This window comes from Anastrepha ludens, chromosome 4 (assembly GCF_028408465.1).
Source record: "Anastrepha ludens isolate Willacy chromosome 4, idAnaLude1.1, whole genome shotgun sequence".
Lineage (NCBI taxonomy): Eukaryota > Metazoa > Arthropoda > Insecta > Diptera > Tephritidae > Anastrepha > Anastrepha ludens.
The window spans coordinates 11,808,646-11,835,131 of NC_071500.1; the positions used below are offsets into that span (position 1 = coordinate 11,808,646).

Genomic DNA, 26,486 nt, shown 5'->3' on the forward strand with positions numbered 1-26,486 from the left:
TTCATGCACGTAAATTCATTGCTTTCTTCTGCACCATTTAGAATACACGTCCACAAGGAGTCTGGCTAGATTACTTAGTTATCGTCCCAATAAATCAGTACAATGACGATCTGCTCGTGGAAGAATTGTTCGATCAGACGAAAGAGTTCATCAAGGAGTGTGGCCAGGATCACTTCCATATTACACACAATGCTACCGAGTTCTGCAAGAAGTCTGTCTTTTCGCTGACATCCGAACACAATATTGGCGCTTTGCCTTGTAATTGCGACTACGAGGGCTCCATCAGCTTCGAGTGCCATCCGTTTGGTGGCCAATGCCAATGCAAGCCAAATGTTATCGGTCGTCAGTGTAATGCTTGTCGCACTGGCTTCTATGGCTTCCCCGAATGTAAACCCTGTGATTGCCCCAGCACAGCCATGTGCGAACCTAATACAGGTGAATGCGTTTGCCCGCCGAATGTGATGGGTGAGCTGTGTGAGAAGTGTATGCCCAATACGTATGGTTTCCACCAGATAATCGGCTGTGAGGATTGCAATTGCAACTATTTGGGTATTGCCAATGGCAACCAGCAGTGTGACATGTTCAATGGTTCGTGCGAGTGCCGCCAAAATATAGAGGGCCGTGCCTGTGATATGTGTTCCAATGGCTTCTTCGATTTTCCGCGTTGCGAGCGTTGTAGCTGTAATGTGGCTGGCACTCTGCCGGAAATTTGTGAGAAGATCGATGGTAGTTGTTTCTGCAAAAGCAATGTTGTGGGCCGTGATTGTGAGCAGTGCCAAGAGGGCACATACAATCTGCAAGAGAGTAATCCGGATGGTTGTACATCGTGTTTCTGTTTTGGTAAAACAACACGTTGTGAGAGCGCCTACCTACGCGTTTACAATGTTAGCTTGCTGAAGAAGATAACGCTGAACTCTGCGCAGTTCAATGAAAAATCCATTGATTTTCAAATTTGGGATATACCACAAGAAGAACTGATGGCGAATGAGACGACGTTAAAAGCAGACTTTTCCTTCCACGAGGTGAACGATGAAGAGGCGGAGGATGTGGTTTATTTCGGTGTGTTAGATTTTCTGCTCAACCAGAATAGTCATATATCCGCTTATGGCGGCGAACTCGTGTACTCGTTATACTACACCACAGGTCTGTCTGGCAAGCCATTGTTAGCGCCCGATGTAATTTTGTTGAGCAAGGATCATTTATTGGTGCACCAGAGCTACGAACAGCCTTCGAGTAATCAAGCATTCCACAATCGCGTTCAAATGGTCGAGTCCAACTTCCAAACACAAGACGGCAAACTAGTTACACGCGCTGAGTTTATGATGGCTTTGCGTGATCTGAAGATGATCTTTATACGCGCCAATTACTGGGAGCAAACGTTTATTTCGTATTTGTCTGACGCATATTTAACTCTCGCCGACGAAGATGAAGACAACTTTGCCGACTACCAATTCTTAGCAGTGGAACGCTGCCACTGCCCACCTGGATATACAGGATTGTCTTGCGAAGATTGCGCACCAGGCTATTATCGCGATTCTAACGGTCCGTATGGTGGTTATTGCATACCATGCGAGTGCAATGGCCATGCGCAAACTTGTGACTGTATGACAGGTATTTGCAAAGATTGCCAACACGCGACGACCGGTGATCATTGCGAACTCTGCCAGGAGGGCTACTATGGCAATGCTACTTACGGCTCGCCACACGATTGCATGATTTGCGCTTGTCCACTTCCCTATGAAACCAATAACTTTGCAACCAGTTGTGAGATTTCCGAGTCTGGAGATGAAATCCACTGTGAATGTAAGCCGGGTTACACGGGTCCGCGTTGTGAGGCTTGTGCTAACGGTTTCTATGGACACCCGGAAAAGGCTGGTGATTACTGCAAGCACTGCGAATGCTCAGGCAATATTAATCCAGCAGAACCGGGCTCATGCGACACCATTACCGGCGAATGCTTGCTGTGCTTGAATAACACTTTTGGTGTGGCCTGTAACCTGTGCAAGCCAGGCTTCTATGGCGATGCGGTGAATTTGAAGAACTGCCAGAGTTGCGATTGCGAAGAGTTGGGCACACTTGAGTGCGATCCATATGAGGGTAAATGCCACTGCCACGATAATGTGATTGGCGATCGTTGTGATCGCTGTGAGCCCGATCACTATGGATACGATTCCGGTTTGGGTTGTCGCGCGTGTGATTGTGGTGTGGCTTCTAATTCAACGCAATGCGACGAGCATACCGGGAAATGTGCTTGCAAACCGGGCGTTACGGGACGTCAGTGCGACCGTTGTGCAGTGGATCATTGGAATTATACGAATGAAGGCTGTCAGCCATGCCGTTGCAATCAAGGATACTCACGTGGATTTGGCTGCAATGCGTTTACTGGTCAATGTGAATGTTTGCCTGGTGCCATTGGTGATCGCTGCGATGCCTGCCCACATCGTTGGGTGTTGGTTAAGGATGAAGGCTGCTACCAATGTGACTCATGCCACGATGCTCTGCTGGATGTGACCGATAGTATGCGCTATCAAATCGATCCAGTTATGCACGAGTTCCAATCGGTGGCCTTGGCATTCTTCACAAGTCAGAAGTTGAACTACTACAATGAAATTGCCGACAAAATCGTACCTGATGTAGCAAATCTTGACCCGAAACGTATTAACTTGGATCCATCGCGCGCTTTGGTAGCTGAGTTGGAATCAGAGGCAAAGATGTATGGCAAACAGGTTAACTTTAGTATGAGCAATGCGTTGGACAGCCGTCAAACGGCGAGTGAATTGATAGTGAATGTAACCGATTTACGTGAGAAATCCAAATTGAGTGCTATGGAAGCACGTGATGCCATCAATTCGGTAGATGCGCTCTCCAAAAACTTAGAAATGGCGGCAAGTACGAAGATCGATGCTGCTTTGGATGAAGCACAACGCATTCTGCAGAATCTGAATGATACCAAAATCGATTTAACATCCAATCAGAAGGTGCTGAACAAATCTCGGGATCTCTTAACCGAGGTGGACATACTTATTTCTCCTGTCAAGAATCAAAATGAAACTTTGATTTTGCTGAAGGATGATATCGGTGATTTAAGCGATAAACTCGAAGATCTCTACTATTGGAGTGGCAATGCAACAGACAGAGCCGTCGATGTGGAACACCTCAATGGTCTGAATAAAGCAGCCTTTGATAATTCAAAATTTGATACAGTTTCTGATCAACAAAAAGAAGCAGATAAACATATCGAAGAAGCCGGGAAGTTCCTCATCAATGGGGACTTGGCGCTGTATGATATCGACAAAAGAATAAGTCAGCTAACGAGAGTACTCTCCGATCTGAAGGACATTAACAAGAACGTTGACGATGATTTGCCGGAAATGGAAAAGGAGAATAGCGAAGTGAGCGAGTTAGTTGTACAGGCCATAAGACGTGCCGATGAATTAAGTACGAGCGCACATGGTCTCACGGAGCAATACGCCGACATGACCGCTAATGCCGAGCCAGCTATAAAGGCGGCTACAGCTTATAGTGGAATAGTAGATGCAGTCTCATCAGCGCAACAGTTCACCAAAGAAGCCAAATTCGCTGCTGGCAATGCGACAGATATCACAGATGGCATTGAAGACCGCGCCGGACGCGCTGACAAGGACTCTGGTGAGTTGCTGCAAAAAGCACGTGGTGCCTTAAATAAGGTACAGAGTGAGTTAGAGCCACGTTTGAACGTTTCCGCTACTAAAGTCGATGATATATCCAACTTAAATAAGAATACCGAGAAACGTTTGGAAGAGATCAATATTGCTTTGCAACAATTACCAGTGGACATGCAACGCGATCTGTGGAATAATGCCAACCAGAATGCCAGCGAAGCCTTGAAAATCATTGACGGTGTGTTAGCGGTGCTAAGGCCTGTGGGCGCACAAACGGAGAAAGAATTGGAGAAGGCTCGCAACATTTCGAAGGATATCGATGTAACCACTAAAGACATATCACAAACTAGATCGCAATTGGACACTGTGGAAGACACAATACCGCAGCTGAACGAGTTGGTCCAAACTATCGAGCAGGAGCAAGCAAACATTGAAGAGATTGGCCAATTGTTGGGTGAAGATATTGAGAATTTGAAGCGTCAAATCGAAACTGCGCGGCAAATTGCTAACGACATTAAAGTTGGTGTACGTTTCTCTCCGGGCACCGTTTTGGAATTAAAGACACCAGAGACCACACCATTATTAGCCACCAAAACAAAGGCATCGGCTTTCTTTAAAACCGAGAAACCCAACGGCTTCTTAATGTACCTGGGCAATCATAACCGAACCGCCTCGGCTGGTACGACACCTGCTAACAAAGAAAACGAAGACTTCATGGCATTGGAGATCGTGAACGGCTATCCAATTCTGACGATCGATGTAGGAAACGGTCCTGAGCGCATTACAAATGAAAAATACGTGGCAGATGGCAACTGGTACCAGGCGGTTGTAGATCGTACGGGTTCCAACGCAAAACTTATCATTCGCGAAGAGCTGGAGAATGGCACAGTTGCAGAACATGTCAATGAACAGCCATTGCTGGGTGCCAACAATGTTTTCAATGTCGACCGAAATAGCCGGTTATTCGTTGGTGGTCTGCCACCACCAGCCGACTTCACGCCTCCTCATGATATCCAAAGTAATGCTTTTGAAGGTGAAATTGAAGATCTTAGAATAGGTGATGAGCACGCAGGCTTATGGAACTTCGTATTTGGTTTGGAGAATAACCAAGGTGCTCAGCCGCGTGATAAGTTGCTAACAGAAGAAATACCACCAACTGGATATCGATTTAACGGCAATGGCTATGTGGCATTAAAGGCCTCACCATACAACTTGAAGGCGCGCTCCAGCATACAGTTTAGCTTTAAGGCATCTAAAGATTCTAAGGATGGCCTAATGTTCTACTACGGACGCAATGATCACTTCATGTCTGTTGAGTTGGTAAATGGTGGTGTATTCTTCCGCTACAAACTGGGTGAGCATATGGTCTCAGCTGGTAGTGAGGATCGTTATAATGACGACAAATGGCATCGTGTGGTCGCCGAACGAGATGGAAGGCGTGGCCAATTAAAGGTTGACGATGTGCTGATCTCTCAGGAGGAAGCACCAGCAGATGCCAGCGAATACATGCCCATGCCCAAACGTATATTCTTTGGTGGTTTCCCCGGTAAACGCAATCATTCGGCGGTTGTGGAGCACAATTTCGATGGCTGTATTGATGAAGTGTCGATTTCGGGTACAAAAGTGGACTTGGGCAACAATGTGCATGCGCATGGCGTCAAGCCAGGCTGCCCGAAGAAATTCTCAACTGTTTTAGCATATCCGCCAAACGAGTATGGCTTCTTGCGCAAGGCTAACGTGTCATCCAACAATCAGCTGAATGTGAATCTCAAGTTCAAGACACGTCAACGCGACGGCGTGCTCTTCTATGGCGCCAATCACGATCAAAGTGCGAATATTGGCTTGACCTTGAACGATGGCTACTTAATACTGCGTAGCATGGGCGCGGAGGTGGTATCCGATATGAAGAAACTAAATGATGGCGAAGAACACGTGGTCACGGTGCAGCATGACGGCAGTCAGTTACGCTTGTCCATAGACGACCACGAAGATAAGCGGTAAGTGAAGCAGAGCTCACCAGTGAAGACTGAAGACTGAGGACTAAGTTTCGTATATTCTTTTTACTATAGTTTACCCTATGCGCCCGAGCCCTTATACATACAAGCGGGCGATGTGTTCTTTGGCGGTTTACCAGATAACTACATACCAGTGCGAAATGCGCTGCCTACCTTGGCGTACTTTGTGGGCTGTATTAGCGATGTGACAATCAATGGGGAGATCGTCAATTTCGCCGACAGCGCTGAAAAGCGCAATGGCAATATTAATAATTGTCCAACAGATATTTTAGGTAGCTATTGCTGAAGTTAACAGTTACAAATTGTTCTAAAATTGTCTTTCTTTACATTTCCAATTTAGCTTATGATGCTGCGCTAGTACCGTTGTACTTCCCATTGGGCGCAAATGAACTATTGCCGGAGCCAGAGTATCCAGGCAACTTTGAAGCGCTCCCACAGCCACCCTTGGCGCCCTTAGCGCCCACACAGGCCCCACGCACAACAACAACATCACGTCCAATTGAAGTAGTTACCACAAGCAGCACTATTACAACGTCCAAAGCGCCGCCTACACAGAGTCCACCCGCTATTGACACGCGGTTTGGATATGGGGAGAAACAAGAACCAAAACCAAAACCAGAACCAGAACCGGAACCGGAACCCGAACTAGAACCCGAACCTGATCAACTACCGCAGCCCGAGGAGAAGCCACAGCCACCAGTACAAACGGTGGCTGAGCCAATAAGGCCAACACTGCCACAAAATAAACCAGAGGATCCACGTTGCAAACTGCCAACGAATCCAAACTTCGATGTTGATTCTGATGAAGCTGGTTATCGTTTCTATTCGATGCGCGAACAACGCCTCGAAATACCACCGCCAACAAAACTGCGCCGGCAATATGACATAAGCATTAAATTCAACACTGCCTATCCAGTCGGCTTGCTTTTCTACGCAGGCCTTAAGCAACAAGCCGATTCTATCGCCATCTATCTTGTGGATGGTAAATTGCATCATAAACTGAAAATAGGACTGGAAGAAGTGGAGGTCGCCAGCAAAGAGGAGGTGAACGACGGTGAATGGCACACCGTTAAAATCACACGCAAACACCACACAGTGAGCCTTTTCATTGACCAACTCGAAGTAGACTCAGCCACTGAAAATGTGGATGATAATTATGAGTTCAACGTGCGCAACATGACACTCTTCGTTGGTGGCATGCCAAAGCTTTGGGAGGAAGAAGTCTATCGCAGCATCAAGTATGTGAGCGATGAACATCCCTTCTACAATGGGTGTCTGAAGGAGTTGCTGTTGAATGATGTGCAATTAAAGAAGGAGCCAGAGGAATACCACACAGTGCCGTGTTCAACAGAAATAGAACAAGGTTTGTTCTTTAGCAAACCCGTAGGCTTTGTGAAGCTCTTCGACCGCTTCGCTGTGGGCACTGACTTCAACATCAATTTCGACTTCCGGCCACGCGAACCGGACGGTCTGCTCTTCTCAGTGCATGGCAAAAATGCCTATATGATATTGGAGCTGATCGACAACAGTCTAGTTTTGACTGTGAAATCAGATTCTAGAAATATCGTCACAACCAATTATACATTGCCCGATAACGGCAGTTATTGTGACGGAAAATGGCGTAATGTGCAGGCGGTGAAGTCGAAGTTCGTCATCACCATTTCAGTGGATTACATAAGTACACATCCGGGTGTTGGCACAGATGGTTCGACGCTAACCAAAACCAATCGTCCGCTCTTCTTGGGTGGTCATCAGGCCTTCAATAAGGCGCCAGGATTGAAGACAAAGAAGACGTTCAAGGGTTGTATACGCAACGTACAGGTGAATAAGAAGGCGGTGCGCATTACGCCGAAGATGATCCATGGCGATATTTGGCAAGGCGCCTGTCCATTAAATTAGTTGGACGATAATGCATGAGAATTATAATAATAAAACGAACAAAAATGATGACGATCGAGTGCTGCTGCTGCAGTGCCCCGAGCTTTTGCGACAATTTTGAGAGCTTGCAATGAATGTGTGTGTATTGGTTGCAGCAGCATCTTCCAATTGGTTTTAACGATTTCTATTTCAACTATTTGTGTTCTTTTATAACTTTGCCTTGACATAATCCGTTTATTGCAGCCCAAAAAAGGGCCTTTTGTGTATTTAACTATTGTACTGCTATCACTCATAAATACTTTTATATTCTTCTAATATCTTTAAACGTATCTAAACACTTTGATTTGCCTTTTTCTAAATAAAATCCGATAAATTTTTTTTAATAAAGTTTCTATGTATGCAAAATATATTTATTTTTCAATTTTCATATAGAGAACAAGAAAAAAAATACAAACTTTTTGGACTATATTTTTTTCTGCAACAGAGCGACAAATGGTGAATCATTTTGCATCCGAACTGGTAAAAGAGCACCCGAAATCGGTTTTATTTCACAGTTAGATTTGGTTAGGTTAGGTTAGGTTAGGCTGTAGCGGTTGTCCACTATGGAATACACTCAGACTTATAGTCCACTTGTTGTGATGCCACGTGGAGAACTTGTCCTTGTTTCTCCTAAAACCAGTGTGAACATTTCAAAAATTATAGAAGATCCCTGATTTTCATAGTACTGATACCTTCCAGCTCAAAAAAGAATTGCCTACCTAAAGTAGTGAATCTATAAACCTCTTCTATTCGCCACCTCTCTGCTCGCTATTTTTCTGATCGGCTCACTTGATGAAAAATTTGCATGTGAAAGTAACAACAAAGTTATCGAGCAAGATTCGCCGCTAGCGAGAACGATTATACCTCATAAAACTCAATACTTTCACAAACAAATGTAGTTTTAGCCAGCTGGACTCCAAGAGTAGTTGCTACATCTACCAGTTGCTTCATCTATTCGCCACTTGCTAACGCTTGCCGAGAAGAAGAGACCTTATGTTTGAATGCAGTGCTATAGAGCGGAGTGCCTTTGAGCTTGGCATACATCGTCCCATTTCCACTCTTTCCTTGAAAGTAGGAGGGTTGTGAACGTTGTACTGACGATTGTTGGCGGAGGTGCTTGGTTCACCAGTCTGGGAAGTCCCGAAGAGCCAATTATGATTTACCGTAGCCGTAGCCCGTGTTTGCGTATTCTATTTGCAACTGTGAGTCCACAATTTAGCTTCCTATCCAGTATAGATTAGCAAGTCTGAGCTTTTTTTGTGCCCAATGTTCAGAGGATCTCAAAGTACAAAATTTTGAAGAGATAGTGCTTTGTTGTCCTGGGGTATAAGGAAACGTTGTAGCCTTAGATAAGTTATAGGGTAGGTGCAGCAACGTTCGAATGCGTTTTCCGCTAAAAATTCTGGCACAATAACCGAAGAATGGGGCACAAAAAGAAAATAATCCCACCGTGGTTCAAGATCTAGTTTTTTTTTGGCGAGCTCGGCTGAATATGGTAAGTGGATGCGTGACGCCCGCATATAAGTTGAACTGTGCAGGTGACACCAAATTATAGAAACACTTTTTTTACAGCGGTCGCCCCTCGGTAGGTAATGGCAAGCCTCAAAGTCTATTTCTGCCATGAAAAAGCTCCTCATAAAAAAATATCTGCCTTTCGGAATTGGTTTAAAACTGTAGGTACCTCACTTTGTGGAACAACATCAAGACGCACGCCACAAGTAGGAGGAGGAGCTCGGCCAAATACCCAAAAAGGGTGTAAGCGCAACGGAGCTGCAAAAGAGTAAGAGTGTTGCAGTATTGTAGCAATTATTGAGTAGCAGGGAGGAGCCCTCGTTGTCTATTTGGACTTGTTGACTTGGACATCTACGCTTTCGCTTACATTTGCCCACCCCTTTCCACAACCCGCTAATTTTGATTGGATGCCCCGGCCTCATCTCTAGTTACTATTCGATAAACACAAACCAAACTACCTTAGAAAGCCACGGGCAGACATTTTCAAAATTACGTCAACAATAACTGGTCACTGGCCTTTTGGAGACCGTGCCATAAAGATGGGGTGGCCGTTCAACAATAAATGCATAAGCTGCAATCAACGCATCACCGTCTTGGCTACGCTTGATATACAACATGCCTTTAACAGCCTACAATGGACAGACATTATAAAGGCACTACGAGAAAGGTTTCGAATACCTGAATACCTGATAAGGATTCTCTAGTGCTACTTGAGCGAGCGCGAACTGCTGTACGACACACCAGATGGCCAGAAAACAAAAGCAATAACGTATGGCGCAGATCAAGGATCTATACTAGTCCCCGATCTCTGGAATCTGAGCTACGATGAGATATTGAGCATAGAAATGCCAGAGGGTACATACCTAGTAGGATACGCGGACGATATAGCGGCGGTCATACTATCTCGGGACACTGAGGACGCTAGAAGGAAGCTGAACCAAGTCATGAAAAGGACGCAAATATGGCTTGAAGACCACGGCCTGGAACTCGCCAAACATAAAACCGAAGTCATCCTTATGACACGAGGTCACATGCCACCTGAGGTCAGAATGCAAATAGGCGACACGTCCTTAGTGACCCAAAAAGCAGTAAAATACTTAGGTATTCAACTTGACTGCAGGCTTACTTTCTGGGCCCCGATACGGTATGCGGCTACCAAAGCAGCAAAGGTCACGGGTATGCTATGTAGATTAATGGCAAACATCGGTGGGCCAACACAGAGTAAAAGAAAGCTAACAATGCCGGCCAGAAGATCAATTCTCCTGTACGGCAGCGAAGTATGGGGAATTGTGCTAAACTGCAAAGCCAACCACAAAGCACTGGAGGCTGTGCAACGAACAGCGGCACTCAGAGTTGCCTCAGCCTACCGCACTGTCTCAGGCGCTGCAATTTTCGTGATCAGCGGTCTGATACCCATCGACCTCATGGTCCGGGAACGAATGGATGCGTGGGACTCCAAGAAGAAACACGTAATCACTAGCTTCCCAAAACGGAGACGCCAAACCATGCTGCGGTGGCAAAGCCGATGGGACACTGAACCGAATGGCAGATGGACGGCGAAACTTATTCAATCAATTGGCAAAGGAGCTTCGGAGAAGTGAACTACTTCTTAACCCAGTTCCTCTCGGGCCACGGATACTTTCGGAATTACCTATACCGTATGCATATACTGCGAAGCACCAAGCGATGACGCTGAACACACGTTTTTTAGTTGTGACAGATGGCTGGCGGAGAGAAATGCTCTGAGGGAGCAGATCGGCGACATCGCCCCGAGCAACATAATCAGCAAAATGCTCGAACTCGGGAACTACGGGAACGCGGTAAGGAAATACATCGAGAACGTACTGGGAAAAAAAAGATTGACTTCGACACAGTGCAACAAAGCGAAGCCGCACAGATAGAGACACAAGAAGACGAGCCTATAGCATGAAAGCTGGCTACAAATATGGTGGACCCAGACGTGGTTGAATAGAATTGGTCCTTTATGGATGCCGTTCTGGGCCCTCCCGAAGGAATACCGAAAGCAGTTCCGGGAAGGGTGTCTCCCCAGAAGGAGAGGAGGGATCGTTTTAGTGGCCACACCACACGACGCAGTAGACGACGGTTGCTGTAAGTGCGAAGGCATTTTGAACCCTACCTCACCCACCAAAAAAAAACACCATGGACTTTTTAGCCTTAGTGTTTTAGGAGCCACCATACCTCTTGGTGCTCCCTGGCTCGATCAATTCAAATTTCAATTTCAACCAACCAAAGCCCTGAAGCTCAAACGCCAAGAGACATTCTGACTTCTCATATTGTACAGCTCATTCGGATTTTAGCTAATGCAAGAATATAGCAGGTATTCCAGAGTTTTTCTCTCTTCCAGTTCATTGCAAAAACTGCAGTTTTCGTTGTTTACGATTCCTATTCTACCTATACACATACGTAAGTGTATTTTTCTTATGCCAACGCGGCTCGGCTGTAGTTGTCCCATCGTAATGGCCCACTTTGGCAAACGGCTGCGTAGATAATAGTCGAGCGCCGTTAAGGTCGGCGGGCCAATTAAAAGGTCAAAAAAATCGATTTTTTTTTTCCTGAAATCAATAGCTTAGATATTCAAGAACATGAGACACAAATTTTCAGAGTTAAATTCCAAGTATTTGCAGAGCTACAGAGCCGAGCGTAGTGCGGCGTCGAGCAACCGTGCGCTTATTGTTGTAGTTTGAAGCGCGTTTTCTCGGCTTTTCATTTTCACGATTTTACCTAATTTATGTACACGATTGCAAAAAAACTAAACGAGCTATCCATTTCATTCAAAATGCGTTATCTTCAGTATTGTTTTCTCTTCTATGTGAACTAAAAAAAACATCCAAAAACTTTTTTTAAGCGACTTTTTTACCCAGTTGAAGAGTTTTTTTTTTCCTTGAAAAACCACTTTTTTTTCTACCTTCCCCAAAAATTCGAATTTTACGTGTTTCTCCCAATTTTCTTAGTTCACATCGAAGATAATTACATCAAAATTAATAATCTTTTTTTTTTTTTGTTTTCAGATGAAAATTGCAAGTTGTATCTTGTACAGAAGTTGGATACTTCAGTGGCAAGGCGCACTGGGAATCTATTGATAACTCGGCTTACAATATATTGTTGGAGATTGTACAAATTTTTTTTTTTTAGTTCAAATATATATTAAACTATCCCCAAAACTTCATTTGGCTAATTGTTTTTTTTCTCATCCTACAACGCTTCGCGAAAACTACTGAATTTAGGACATCTAATTGGCCAGCCGGCCTTAAGTCAAACGATATCGGCGGCCAGTCAATGTCACCGCAAAGCGTGATGACGAGGCTCACAAACTTTTCAAATCTAAAAACTAAATAACATAACTATTCTCGCCAGATTTCACAATTGAAGTTTCACCAAGCTGATCTCTGTACTGTATGTACTGATATGCTCTCAAAGTTTGGGCCCTCCCATTGAAGTACCCTTTTAGTAATAGTAAATCCAGTAGGAAATCATTTTTCACTATCATTTTCACTTTTTAATTCGTCATGGTATATAAATGATTTAAGTCCCATTTCCACAAAAAAACCAATGACGTAAGAGAAAACGCATAAAAATAATATTTCCATCCAATCGTAAGCAATATTTCTGTATTTGTCACGTTCCTCCTCGTACGTTTCCAAGGTTGTAGGACCCATGTAACAGGCAATAATGCAAATGGTTACGGCTAACTTCACTGTCCAGATGCAAGTACGCTCGAAGCGAGTCAACGGCATTTCCCCATACTTCCATGGTCCTACGAGTGCTTGGAATAGGAACCATTGAATAAAAAGACTTTCTAGCGTGTAACGAAAAGTGCGTTTGAACGACTGTGTACCTTCCTGAAAATTGATTGCATCCAAAACTAGTGGCTTTGTAGTTATCCAGTCTTCAACCTCGAATGAACAAATCACTTCGTTGGCGTAATCCTCAATGACAATATTCCGACAATACCAGCTGGGGTAGCGGCCGGAATTATCACGTCGTATGCTGAGCAATAGTGGCTGAGCGAGATCATCACCAATTAGCGGTAAACGTAGCGTACATGTGGAGTTGCGCACGAGATGTGGATCTTCGGGATTTTGATAAATAAAAAACTTTCTGGTGCCTTGTGGCACCGCGAACATTAATATAATATTTGCAGATGTGGCGGCATGCCAATGGCCACCGGTGCTTATGTGCACATAGATGCCGAAATCTTTGTTATAATCCTCCTGATCGAGTAATGTGATCAAATCGCCTTTGTGATTTCTTAAAGAATAGTAGGCCCACCAGAAGAGTAAAGTAAATAGTAAAAGAAGTAGTAGGAAAAAGGTGACCATGTGACCATTGACAGGTAAACGAGTGAGCACTCGACGTGCTGTATCAGTTTCCATGGCTGCTGTGGTGTGTTTTTTGCCCGCGAACGTGGACAAATGATAACAATTGCAATGCAAATTCTCTGTGTCGGTTAAATTTAGTTTGGGGATGCAACCAGCCGTCGTCCATTCCGGATCGCGCAGTTTAAAGTCCCATGCGAGACATTTTAGCATAGTTGTCTCAAATTTGAAAGTTTTCCTGGTAGAAATTTCATCTGCCGCCATCACAGCTAGATATGCCCAAACATTGCCGCCCTTATCGTTGACAATATGAAATGTGTCCTTCTCCGGCACAATATCGCTAGAGTCGCGCACCTGATAGCTACGAGGCTTCGTACACAAATTCAATTTCACACAAAGTCTAGTGGTGGGATCAACGAATTTCACAATTGCTGCGGTATTTACCGGCATTGCGATGCGATAAATAGGCATATCCAACGAGTCGTTGACATAGCCCTCCACTAAGCTAGTAAGTGGATCTTGTGCTGGTGTACTTGGGGACAGTGGCATGCTGAACTCTATGGGATTATCCAGAAAGGTAGCTTCTCTCAAAGGAACGGTGGCGCTATATGCACTGAACGATACTATTCCTGTGCTGAGTGGTTCTGTATCGGGATACCACCAAAATGGGTTGCTCTCAAAGGACACCACTTGAAGGAGTAACTGCGCGCTTTGCAGTATATGCTCAAGTTCAGCTAGCATGGCAGACGCCACTATAATTTCAATTTTTCTGTTTTCAGTTTCTATATCTAGCATTTTTGTGCCCTCGATACTGAAAACATCCAATCGAACGCCTGGTTTATCTAATACGTAATGATCGTCACTGGGTTCATGCATAATCGCTCCCGAGATGCCCACAAAATGAAGACATCGAAAAGATTCGAAAATAACATCTAACCAATTTTCGATACGCGAAAGTACTGTCTCATCAAAATCCGGCAGTGGTGCGTAGCTCTCGCTCAGACGTCCCGCTGAACCGATATTCGCCGGTTGCATGAGCATTCCTGGCGGCATATCTTCCAATTTTGCTGAAAATTCTGCAATCATTTCGACCACTTCATTGTTGAGTATTTCATACGGTTCAGGTAGTAGTTCCTGATACTCTCTGTCTGTGATTACGTAGTAGAAGCCAATCGAAATTTTGCGTAGGAATTTGGTGAAAATACGTACTCTTTTATTGTCGAGTGGTTGAAATGTTGCTAATAGGTTCCGGGTTATTTTAGTAATTTGTTCAACCTGTAAGAGTGTTTCTAATTTCAGCCCCCTTAACTGGTAATAAATGGTATTTGCCATATCCAATGTGAGAGAGCTACGGGTTAGTACGTCCGTGAGAACCATGACACGTTCGATATGTCCATCTTTCAAGAGTTTAGCTATGTTACTGTCTGGTTTCGTTAAGAATTGCTTGAGAGCGGCTTCATCTTGTGGTGCTTGCATGGCGGATACGCTGACCGAGACCTGAGTCTCTGTGCAAGCGAACAGAAAGTCACATATAACAATTTTAATATTGCTCGTTAACGGAAGTCTTGTGCTCACTAACCGTTCGGCGGTGCGATCAAGAGTGAATGTCCCAGCTATGCATTGATAAGTTATTGGTACATCTAGATCGTCAAAGTTCATGCATTCTATATGGAACTCGGTTTCATACTCAACGCCACTGGTCGGTTCAATGCTGCAGCGCCCACCCGTGGGTGGTTCATTATGTGCCAGCTCCATAACAGATTTACCGCTCATCGAACCGCTGGTAACAGATACTTCGATTGTGACCTTGCCACTGGCTGGTGGCATAAAACCGATTCGATATGCATTAGGAGGGAAGCTGCCACCGCTGCTTACTGTCCATAAGATGGTTGGTTGAGCTGTACAAGTGGGACAGCGCACACGTAGATGTACCTTGCGGCCGGCAGCAAATGTGGCAGTTAAACAATTTCGTACACATTCAATGAAAACGTAATGCTTGGGTTCATTTGTAATTTGAATAATCTGCTTTGTTACATCTGACTCCATTGTGCTGACATATGAGTTTACGCGAAAGGTAAAAGTGTAAGACTTGCCTAGGTGAAGCGCGCCAGCAGGAATATTAAGGATGCTATCTGGAAAAGAAATGAATGGGAAAATGAGCAACAAGTTTCGTAGAAAAGAATATAGCAGTTTATGGAAAATAATGGTGACTATGGGAGGCCTACATAGGGAGGGGAAGATTTCCAATTTTTTGCAAATGGCGTCGTATGCCAATCATATTTGGCACTTCGGAACTAGACCGCTGCAGTATAAAAACAGACAAGCAATGCATCGGGCTTAGGTCGAAACAAAAGTTTCCATCACTCAAAATAATATTTGTTTTGTGTTTGTGTAGTAAAAAAGTAATTCAAAAACGAAAAGGGTTGATTAATTTTGCACCAGCTTGTATATAATTTTCTTACGAAAGGGTAATGCATACAACTTTGCCAGTTTATATAAAGGGTAGTTAAATTTCAAGGGCCGATGTTGAATGTGAACCCCACCTAAACGTCAACGACACCGTTGGACTTCTTTCTTTGAGGTTATTTGAAAGAAAAAGGTGTACGTCGATAAGCCAGCAACAATTCAAGAGCTAAAGGATGCAATAATTCGCCACATTAACGGCATATAACCTTAATTATGCCTCAGCGTCATTGAAAATTTGGACCATCGGATGGAGGTGTACCACCGGGGCCGTAGTGGCTTTTTGGCCGATATTTTGTTCCATACGTAATTGAGCCACACCAGTATTATCACAATAAAGAGAACTGAAAATGATTTCCTAAAAAAATTATATTTTATTCAAAATTAACACCGGCCCTTTAAATTTAATCACACTAACCTTTTTTTCCTGCAGATGAGCTTCATTCCGTAACGCGCGGGCTCGAAATCTACTGTGGGCACGAAACACCAAAATGATAGAAACCGGTTTTCTCTAATACCGATTACACTCGGCAGGCAATGGCAAGCCTCCGCGAGTATTCCTGGCATGAAAAAGCTCCTCATAAAAAAACCAGCTGACGTTTGGAGGCCACATAAAATTATAGGTCGCTCCGTTTGTAGAAAATTATCAAGACGCTAACTAGTAAACACCAGCTTTCTTTTGAACAAGTATTACTGCAGTTGTTTCGTTGAAAAAGTGCAAACTTATAAATAATTCTCTCTTCTTCATTGGCGCGATAAATGCTTCATTATTTTGGCCGAGTTTAACAAAGCGCGCCAGTCATTTCTTTCTTGTGCTAACCGGCGCCAGTTGGACACACGAAGTGAAGCCAAGACCTTCTCCAACTGATCTTTCCAACGCAGAGGAGACCTTTCGCTTCCTCTGCTAACCCCAGCTGGTGCCACAACGAATACTGTCAGATCCGGAGCGTTGTATCCATTCGGATGATAGACTCAGCCAACGAAGCTGCCGGATCTTTATTCGCTGCGCTATGTCTATGTCGTCGTGGAGCTCATGCAAGTCTTATTTTCATCGCCTGCGTTCCAAAGGTCTAAAAATCTTGTGTAGCATTTTTCTCTCGCAAACTCCAAGTGATGCCTCATCGGATATTGTCATCGACCACGCTTCTGAGCCATACATTAGGACGTGCATGATGAGAGCCTTGTAGAGTTTTAGTTTTGTTCGTCCAGATAGGACTTTCTCCAGTTTGGAAAAGGCGGCACTAACAGCGCCGTTAATAATTCAGCTTTGATAAATGTACCGGCTTCGGTAGTCTAGCGCAAGTGCACTAGCCTGCCTTCCCAAAGGTTGTGGGTTCGAATCCCACGTAAAGCACGGTCCTCGCACTTTTCCAAATTTACCTACTTTCCCGCATTATTTCCATTGTGGCTGCTAAAACAAGCAAAAAAAAAAGAGTTACACATTGCATAAGTGGCGCCAGCAAGAGGCAGCGGGCGACCGCGATAATAGCGCAGACACACCAAACTTAGCGAAGTCCGCAACCATCTGGCAGAAAAATGTGAAACACAGATGGCGCTCCAAGCAGGAAGAAGGCATTGTTACTAAGCAACGACAGTTGGGCATTCCCACTATTTAGGACTGGTAGCGGCAGGCTAATCATCTACCCAGTCAGAACAATTAACGAAATCAACGCAAGACATGTCTTGAGGCCCTATGCTCCCGAGAGGAGTGAACACTGGGGAAAATTTAAAGAAATACTAATAATAATTTGATATTCTATTGATGAGGCTATTAGAAGGGGTCTACCTACGCCAAGCTCCAGCTACGGTTAGCTGTTTAATGTTAAATCTTCTCTTCCAAATGCAGTGCCTCTCGTTTCTGCTCAGTATAGCCATAGTCTTAGTTCGCATGCGATTTTTGTTTTTTTGGTAGCCCGCAAGAATCTTAAGATTGCCACTGATTACTTAACTAATTCGTAATTTGGAAACGTAAATAGAACCCCTATCGTATCGAGTAAACGCTATTACTATAATCTCAAATTAAATTAAAAAATGCCAACTGTTTCAACGTTTTGATGCATATCGGAACAAGACAAAGTATTGCTTTTTTTTGGTTGTGGAATAATTTTCGAGCCTACCTGTTCCCATTTTTGTACGACAGAATCTATTCTTACTATCGTCACTTGAAGCACAACTCCATTTGAATTTCATTGCTTGCTCCGCTAGCGGCGATAGCGCGAAATCACGACTTTTGGAACCGTCCAATGAGAACGACTGACGAATGCCAACTTCACGTGTGCTTCCGCCCAAGATTAATGCTGAGACCGGCTTGGACATAACGAAAATGTAGCACTTTTAAATAGATATTAAATGATGAATTACGCTTTAAAACGAAATCTACACGTGCGCTTACTCTAACTTTCCTATGAACTACTGTGTCGCCTTGGTGCTCATCCACATTCAGTCTTATCATATAGGATTGCGCCACGGCGCCATGATAGTTGAACCATAATCGATATGGCTTGACTTTCAGTTGCTTTTGGCCGCTATTACCGAATTCAAATAATAAAACTGAAAAGGAAACTCACGCGTGATAAAGTACTAATGATAAAAAGTAATTACCCAACTACGCTACTTACCGGTTCCGATGGTATTGTGCACAGTCCACTCCATGTCCATGCGTGAGTTAGGCGTGCAATGCTTGTTTACGACAGCATTGAAGACATTGAAACGCGCTATGTCCACCATGAGCGGTTCTTGGGGATTAGCGCCATGTATGAAACCAATATCGGGTATGCATGGCACGTGTGGCGGCTGTATGAGGTACAATTCGAAAGTTTGCTCATAAAGCTCTGTCGACTCCATGTCTGCAACTCGCACTATTATATTCAGTGTACCCGCTTCCCAGAAATTTTCGTAGTATTCACGATAGTAGCCGGACTTGTAGGGTATGCGATCAGCATGAACCAAGCCGTGTGATCTAGCGACAGATCTTAAATTTTTGGAGTACTGAAAACCACTGTTCCTTGGCGGAAGCGATTCAAAAGTATCGATCATGCAATTATTTGTAAAAGCCTCGTAAATGAAATCTCTTGGTCCCAATGTCTCCACGGTGAGTAGAAAGTTTTGTCGTGCACCAAATATGCCAACTGGATTGAAAAGGACATGCATTTTGGTAAAAGTTGGCGTATCTTTAAGATTACATCGTTGTCCGCCCCAAGTGCCAACACACTTGCAAAAGAACTGGCCTAGAGCAGGCTCGCAAGTGCCACCATTCCTGCATGGATTTGGCTCGCAATTGTTAGTAAATTCCTGACAGCGCGGTCCTTTGAAGTAATTCCCAAGACAAGAGCATTTCAAACGGCCATCCTCAATGGTGCACGGCCCGGCGTTATTACAATTGCCGATGGGGCAAAGTTTTTCACTTGCGAGGGTACACCAATACTGGCAGATAAAAACTGAGAAAAACAAAACGTTTTGAGCAAAATATTTCATTATTAATGCAAGACGAAAACGCGATTGAAAAACTACGTGAGAAAAATTGCGACGTATTTTTTTGTGCGGGGCAAGGCAAATACAAAAAAGGCGATTCGATTTTTTTTTTTATTCAAAGTAAAAGCGGTTGCAAGTGGAACTAAGTGAGAGTTTAATAGTATTAGGGATTAGTGATGGAGACAATACTTGGCGGATAGTAGCTTGACTAGTTTTGTATAGGGTCTGGCACTCGAAGTGTAACCAATTAAAAAGGCCGTAAATTTAGTTAGCAATGAATCAATTGTGGAAGAATCTAGAGGAAAGGAGGATACACGTAGTGGCCTACGCAGATGATATTGCAATATTAATAAGAGGGAAATTCCCAGATAACCTCTGCAACATAATGCAAAATGCTTTGAACGATGTAAGCCAGTGGGCTGCATCGAGTGGTCTTGGGATAAATTCCAACAAAACAGAACTAATCATGTTCACCAGGAAATACAGAATACCTGTTCTAAACCCACCTACCCTTGAGGGAATCACACTGCCAATTAGAAAAGAGGCGAGCTACCTAGGATTAGTATTAGATAGGAAAATCTCGTGGAAACATACGATTAATGATAGAGTAAAAAAGCAGCCACAGCACTCTATACAGGCAAAAGAATTGTGAGGACAAAATGGGGCCTAACCCCAAAAATAGTTCACTGGCTATATACAGCAGTGGTAAGGCCTACCATGACATACGGTGTCTTAGTCTGGTGGCCAACACTCGAGAAAAGAACAACAGTAAAATGCCTAGAAAGTATTCAAAGGGCTAGCACCCCTCTGCATAAGCGGGGCACTAAAGACTACGCCCACGGCAGCGATGAATGTCATGCTGCATCCATTACCGATTGAGGCCAGACAGCAAACTGCTGGTGGCGAAATCGGCACTTAGGTTAAGAGAATCCTCCAACTTAGCCACTAACAGAAGAGGTCACGCAAGAATACTAGACGAGTACCCCTTCCTACATCAAACGACAGACTTTTGTAGCTCAGTGGAGTTGCATTTAAGCACATCCTTTACCACAACTTTTCCAACGAGAGAAGATTGGGACAATGGGGTAATGGACAATAGAAGCGGGATCAGCGTCTATACTGATGGTTTCAAGCTAAATGATCAAGTAGGCGGCAGCCTTCATTCTGAAGGAATGAGTGCCAACATCTCATTCCGGTTACCGGATCACTGCAGTGTAATTCAAGCTGAAATATTGGCTATCAGGGAAGGCCTGCTAGCCCTAAATAAAAGTGAACTTACCTACACCTTTAGCAACTTGCAAGATGCTTATAGATAAGCACACTATCAGTGCTGCCAACAGGCTACGGTCCCTGAACTGTGCAACTAGTAGAATGACGTGGCCGGAATGGAACATGGGCGGCACAAACCGACTGTTGAAACTAAACAGGAAAAACATGAGAAATCTTCTCGGGGTCCTAACCGGGCATTGTCTGATTGGCAGGCATGCCAGTACACTGGGAGCACCCTATAAGGACTATTGCAGAAGCTGTAACGACATTGAAGAATAAGAGACTATAGAACACTTTCTATGCGGGTGCATGGCTCTGGATAGAAGAAGGTTCAATATTTTAGGAAAAAGTTCCCTGAATAACTTGGCAGAAGTAGCCATAGATATATTAAGGCCAGGGGTTGGTTCAATGAGGACAATGTAGAGTGAGGAGAGGGGACAGCCCCGGTGGTATCACAATGGGCCTACAGCAGGCCTAGGTGTGTCAAACGACAACCACTATACCTACTTCCTTAGTTTGGAAAATTACTTTTATTCAGTTCATGGTAAAAAATGTGTGAAAATAATTCAAAATTAGGAATAATCAACTCACTTCTGCTCGATATGACCACCTTTTGCCTTGACTATGGCCTTGAGACGGTCCAGAAATGAGTCGCAAGCTGCCCGAATGTGACTTGCAGGTAGTGAGGCCCACTCGCGGATAATGGCTTTTTTCAGCGCCTCGAAATTGGTGAATCTTTTAGTTCGGACCTTTCTCTCCAATGCCAAAGCGGTTCCAGAGTGGCGACGGTTCTAACCAAACGATGGGTAGTTTTTTAGTCTCCGGACATACCCATTGCTGCGATGGCAGCTTAGATGATGCATTAGATCATTTTGCTGTATGTTCAATTTTGTGACTCCCAGGAAATCCAAAAAAGATGTTCTTCTCAACCAGTCACTTTCAGTTATTAACGCCCTATTAGGAGTTCGATGAATTTACGCAGATCTCGTTGTCACTGATGTACAGAAGACTGTTCATATTTACCCCAGACTTTTCTTGTTATGAGGTAATTAATGAACATTTCGTTCAGAGCATTTACTGACGGACATCCGAGCCCAATGAGTATTCACAATATCAAAGAATGTGGAGCTCACCCTACCGATCAACTCCACTGGACAAGTAAGTTGAAAGAGAGGGACGAACTTTTGGTTTCCCATGGTAAAACAAAAATGGGATTGGAATCCGTCTTGTTTGAGAAAAAAAACGTATTTTCAACATACTGGGACAGTTTTGGAATAAAATAAAAGTGGACATTATTGTTAAGGAACAATAGGAAAATTTTTTGAAAAATAAAATGGCGGATTTTTGAAAAAGGTATGTTTTTCGGGTGGAAATCAGACTGTAGTATGGAAAGTTAGGGCTGAAAAGAAAAAAAAGTAGCACCTGCCAGAATGACAAGCCTACAGAATAATAATCAATTTAACTTTTTCGTTTCAGATGTTCTGAAGATCCAAAGTCCTGTTGAAAAGCCACCTTTTTTTTTAAAGACGCTTACTTTGGTGCCACACTACTACAAAAAATATGTATAAAAAAAAGATTGTTTTTGTATACTATTTGATGTCAATAATAACATACTATAAAATCAAAATGATCGCATTCTATTTTCTTAAAAAAAAATCCTAAAAAATATTTATAAGAAATGAGTATTTGACCAGACTACTACCTTATATCTGTAGCTCGAAAAACGTGAAGTACATCTAGAAGTTACAAGCCTAAGGAAGATCTGGTGAGCTTCACGGGTAAGATGAAGAACATGCGCCTTTTACAGACGCTCCCTCCTTAAAAGCTTCAAGTCAACTGGGTTCCTTTCAGTTGTTGCATCTTTTTGATCCACATGACCAGGTCCGGTACAAACAACGGAAAGTCATCTTGCAGTAAAATATTCAACCATAAACACACAATCAGATCGATGAGAATGGAAATGGAAATGACGAGCCTGCGTCATCGTCTAGTAAGCAGGATAACTGTAAGTAATTGCCTCAGAAGGATGTGTTAAGGTTCCATTGGATTTGAGTATTGAACGACCCAACGCAGACGAAGGTGTATCTGGACGTGGGATGAAGAACAAAGCAGAATTTATTTTTTTGATGGGGGACGGATTCGGTATCACCAAAAGCCAAGTAAACGCTTACTTCTCTCTCCAACAATGATTAAGTCGGCGCGAAGAGATGTTTATAATTTCTTTGGTACTGTGAATGTGAAAGAACAATGATGTGTGGAAAAGTTGTCGTTGTTTGATCGTCCCATTAACATGGTACGTTTTGATCTTCATTACTTGAGTTACAGATCAATAAAAAATCAATAATTCAGTGCTGCCCATTTTCTGTATTATCCTAGTATAAAACCGAGGCGGTTTTTGTTTAACTCTTGATTTTCTGAGTGGGTGAATCTTCTCATAAATACCCCGTACACACTGGGGTAAATATGCACATATGGAGTAATTATTAATACGCATTTTAAGACCATTTAAGGCGACATAGACATAGCGCAGCGAATAAAGATCCAGCGGTTACGTTGGCTGGACCATGCCAGAGGAAGAAGTCCTCTACCTTGGAAAGATCAGGTGGAAAAGGACTTGGCTTCACTTGGTGTTTCCAACTGGCGCCGGTTAGCACGAGAAAGAAACGACTGGCGCACTTTGTTCAACTCGGCCAATCAGGAAGAAGTAGATTTTAAGGCCACTTAACTGCAACTTAAAAACCGTTTTCGGTTATTTTGCAGAATTTCTGCATGGATTAAAGACTTTTAGTAGTTGTAGTAGCGAATTTTAAATTTAGAAAATATGCTCATAAGTACCCTAGCTTACCCTATAGATATATATAGATGTGTATATCAGAATGCTTAGAATGATCAGGAGGATCGATTTAGCCAGGTCTGTCTGTCCGTCTGTCCATGCGCACAATAGCTCGAGTAAAACTTAATATATCTCAATGAAACTGGGTACATGTGTTACTCTTTCTCCCAGGTAGGTTTCGTAGTCTAGATGGACAAAACCAGTCAATAACTACGCTCTCCTCCCATTTAACGGTAATTCTGGAAAAAAGAAAACAAGGAGTCTGTTAAAAATTAAACCAACTCAAATCGTTAAAAATTATGACCCAAAAAGAGAAATTCGATGCGAAAAAAAATGTGAAAAACGTTCGGTGACACTCACACTTTTCATGTCTCAACAATGACTTAAATAAAACTCGCTCAAACTTGGTAAACGTATTGCACTCCAGCTGAGTTAGATTCGATATTAATATTATTGAGATCGAATGCAATCTTGCCCACTTTTTTATATGTCAAGACTAAATTTCGCTTAGAATTAAGCGTAGACTTGAGATATGCCATACACTTCGTTCGCAAAAAAGTTAGGTTAGGTTAGGTTAGGTTAGGTTAGGTTGGGTTAGGTTAGGCTAGGTTAGGTTAGGTTAGTTTAGGTTAGGTTAGGTTAGGTTAGGTTAGAATGGTTGCCCAAGGAGTGGGCACACTTGGTCGAAAAAAAAAAAACGAATTCGTTCTTTGTGATACCTTTGTGATGTCCATACCAGGAAAACCGATGGGACGAAAGGAGAGGGCGAAAAGAGGTACGTGTGGGATGGTTCGGAGGATGGGCTTAGGTGTGTGGATTATGAACGATGACTGTGTTTGCGTCAACCGCTTTATGCTGCTTACTCAGATTTTTAATGTTTACGCCTACTATAACAGCAGGCGTAGCAAAGAAGTAGGAGCCAAGACGCCAAAATCTTAACCCCGCAAGAGCAGGACAGCTAAGGAGAAGGTACTGAGATGATTCCACCGCATTCTCCATACATCCAACGCAGAATAGACGCCAGGTAATTCCAAGTCTCATAGCATGCAAACCTGTGAGAAAACCTATGAAGTTTAAGAGCTGAGATCTTATCAACCTCAGAAGCTCGCTCGAGCACTCCCGAGCCACATGTGGCCAGAAGGATTTCGCGACCTTACAAGTTTAGGTACTTGCCCAGCGCTCGCTGAGTTAGCGCGCAAAGCGCATCTGTCCAGGAGCAGACCACAGGTAGTCAGGGGGATGCCAATTCTATCCCCGCGTGGAAATCACCTCACATGTCTCTTTTCTGGCCAGTTCATCCGCCTCGCAGTTTCCCGCAATGTCGCTGCGATTAGGAACCCAGATGAGCCTATTACGTGGCATTCTCTGACCAGTTTCGAATGCACCGTCACTGACCCGAGAGCCCAAATTGCCGCTTGACTGCTGCAGAGTAAATATTTACTTTCGTGACTGTTAATACGCATGTATGTAGCCAATTAGCTGCTTGTTTGATTGCGGCTACCTCTGTTTGGAACAAACAGCAGTGTTTCGGTAACTTGAACCGCAAAAAAGTTGTTCCGCCCTAATTTGCAAATGTATGGTAGAAATTTTGAAATTTTTCGTTTAGTATAAAATGTGCGGAACGTTTTCCAGCGTCCTTCAAAATCGTTGAATCAATTAAGTTGCCTGATAACATATTTCCTACGTACTCATATACGTACATGCATACATACATACATTCATATGTGGACATCAACATGCTAATACATTTCCAATTCTCTTACACACCCAATTAAATAAATGCTAATAAAGAATTTATGTCCTCTCTATCAGCTTGGCATTAAGCGAAATGTTGCATGAAATCAGCAACTTAACACCAAAGCAAATGTGGCTGCACACTTCATAATTTTGAGTGCATAAACAAATGGTAATTCACACCAAAAACAAATATGTAGACATGAAAAAATACAAAATATGTTATTTGTTTGTCAGCTGGTTATATTGCAACACCCCGTAAATCCCTCTGCCGTGTATAAACATTATGGCGTCTATACTTTTTTGTCATAAATTGAAATTAGTCACGAATGCGTGATAAATTTACTTTTATTTTCAAAGTGAGAATTTGCAACAGGAACACCGGTGTGCTGAACAAATGCGAATATACGAGTATTGATACACTTACACACATACATATACCATATGTATGCATATATAAATTGTATCATAGGTATTTTATTTACACATACACATAAAAGTACTTCTTGATATGTATTGTGAAAGACTGTTTCTGACGACTGTGCGATATCTGTGCTTTTATACCCGCGCAAACTTGCATGCCAAAGGGTATCATAATTTTTTCTTAAGGTATCGCCATAAAGGAATCGAGATACAGGGTTTGTTTGAAAAGTAATGAGCCTTCCCGCGCTCATGTTTCCTGCAGTGGAAGGACCGCTACCAGCGGTGTATTGACGCTCAAAGGTCCTATTTTGAAGAATATTAGTTGTATAAGCCAAAAGGTTTAATAAAACTGCCTAAAAAAAATAAGGCTCAATACTTTTCAATCAAACCCTGTAGATGTAGACATACCACTTTGATCAAAAAGTTCGCGGAGCAACCGCCAGGTGACGCTCTAAGTCTGTTTTTCAGTGAGCTCTGCCACATTAATGATTAACATTTCTACTAAAATTGTACCGCCATTGCTTGACATTTGTGAAAGTTACGCCGTCTTGAGTAAATCGAGCCCCGCACATGCTTTCCATTTTTTTACAGTTTTAAAATGGATTTGATTTTGCAACAACGAGTTTGTATTAAATTTTGGGTTAAAAATGGGTTGAATGATAGGAAAACCTTGGAAATATTGGAATCTGTTTCTGTTATGATATATTTATATTTATAAATTCCACCCATATATATATATAGTCCACCCTTTCTGCGAGTTTGGCCGAGCTACTCCTCTTATTTGTGGTGTGCGTCTTGATGTTGTTCCACAAATGGAAAGACCTACAGTTTCAAGCCGACCCCGAACGGCAGATATATTTCATGAGGAACT

The 26,486-nt window shown here is 43.2% G+C and overlaps 2 protein-coding genes across 2 annotated transcripts in view; one reads left to right on the top strand and one right to left on the bottom strand.

The window, feature by feature from the left end:
* The window catches only part of LOC128862099 (laminin subunit alpha), a 48,174-nt gene extending 40,233 nt beyond the window's left edge, over positions 1-7,941 (top strand). Inside the window, exons 13-15 of the mRNA XM_054100527.1 lie at positions 42-5,638; positions 5,711-5,928; positions 5,997-7,941. Of these exons, the coding sequence (XP_053956502.1) occupies positions 42-5,638; positions 5,711-5,928; positions 5,997-7,555 (7,374 nt within the window). The 3' untranslated portion in view covers positions 7,556-7,941. The remainder of the gene's footprint in view (positions 1-41; positions 5,639-5,710; positions 5,929-5,996) is intronic.
* A 4,577-nt stretch (positions 7,942-12,518) lies between these two features.
* On the bottom strand, positions 12,519-19,359 carry LOC128861070 (uncharacterized). The gene is made up of 4 exons (XM_054098959.1): positions 18,504-19,359; positions 18,278-18,435; positions 18,003-18,216; positions 12,519-15,554 (listed from the first exon to the last, which is right to left on the bottom strand). The coding sequence occupies exons 1-4, from the start codon at positions 19,357-19,359 to the stop codon at positions 12,577-12,579; spliced, it is 4,206 nt and encodes a 1,401-aa protein (XP_053954934.1). The 3' UTR covers positions 12,519-12,576.
* Positions 19,360-26,486: the final 7,127 nt, after the last annotated feature.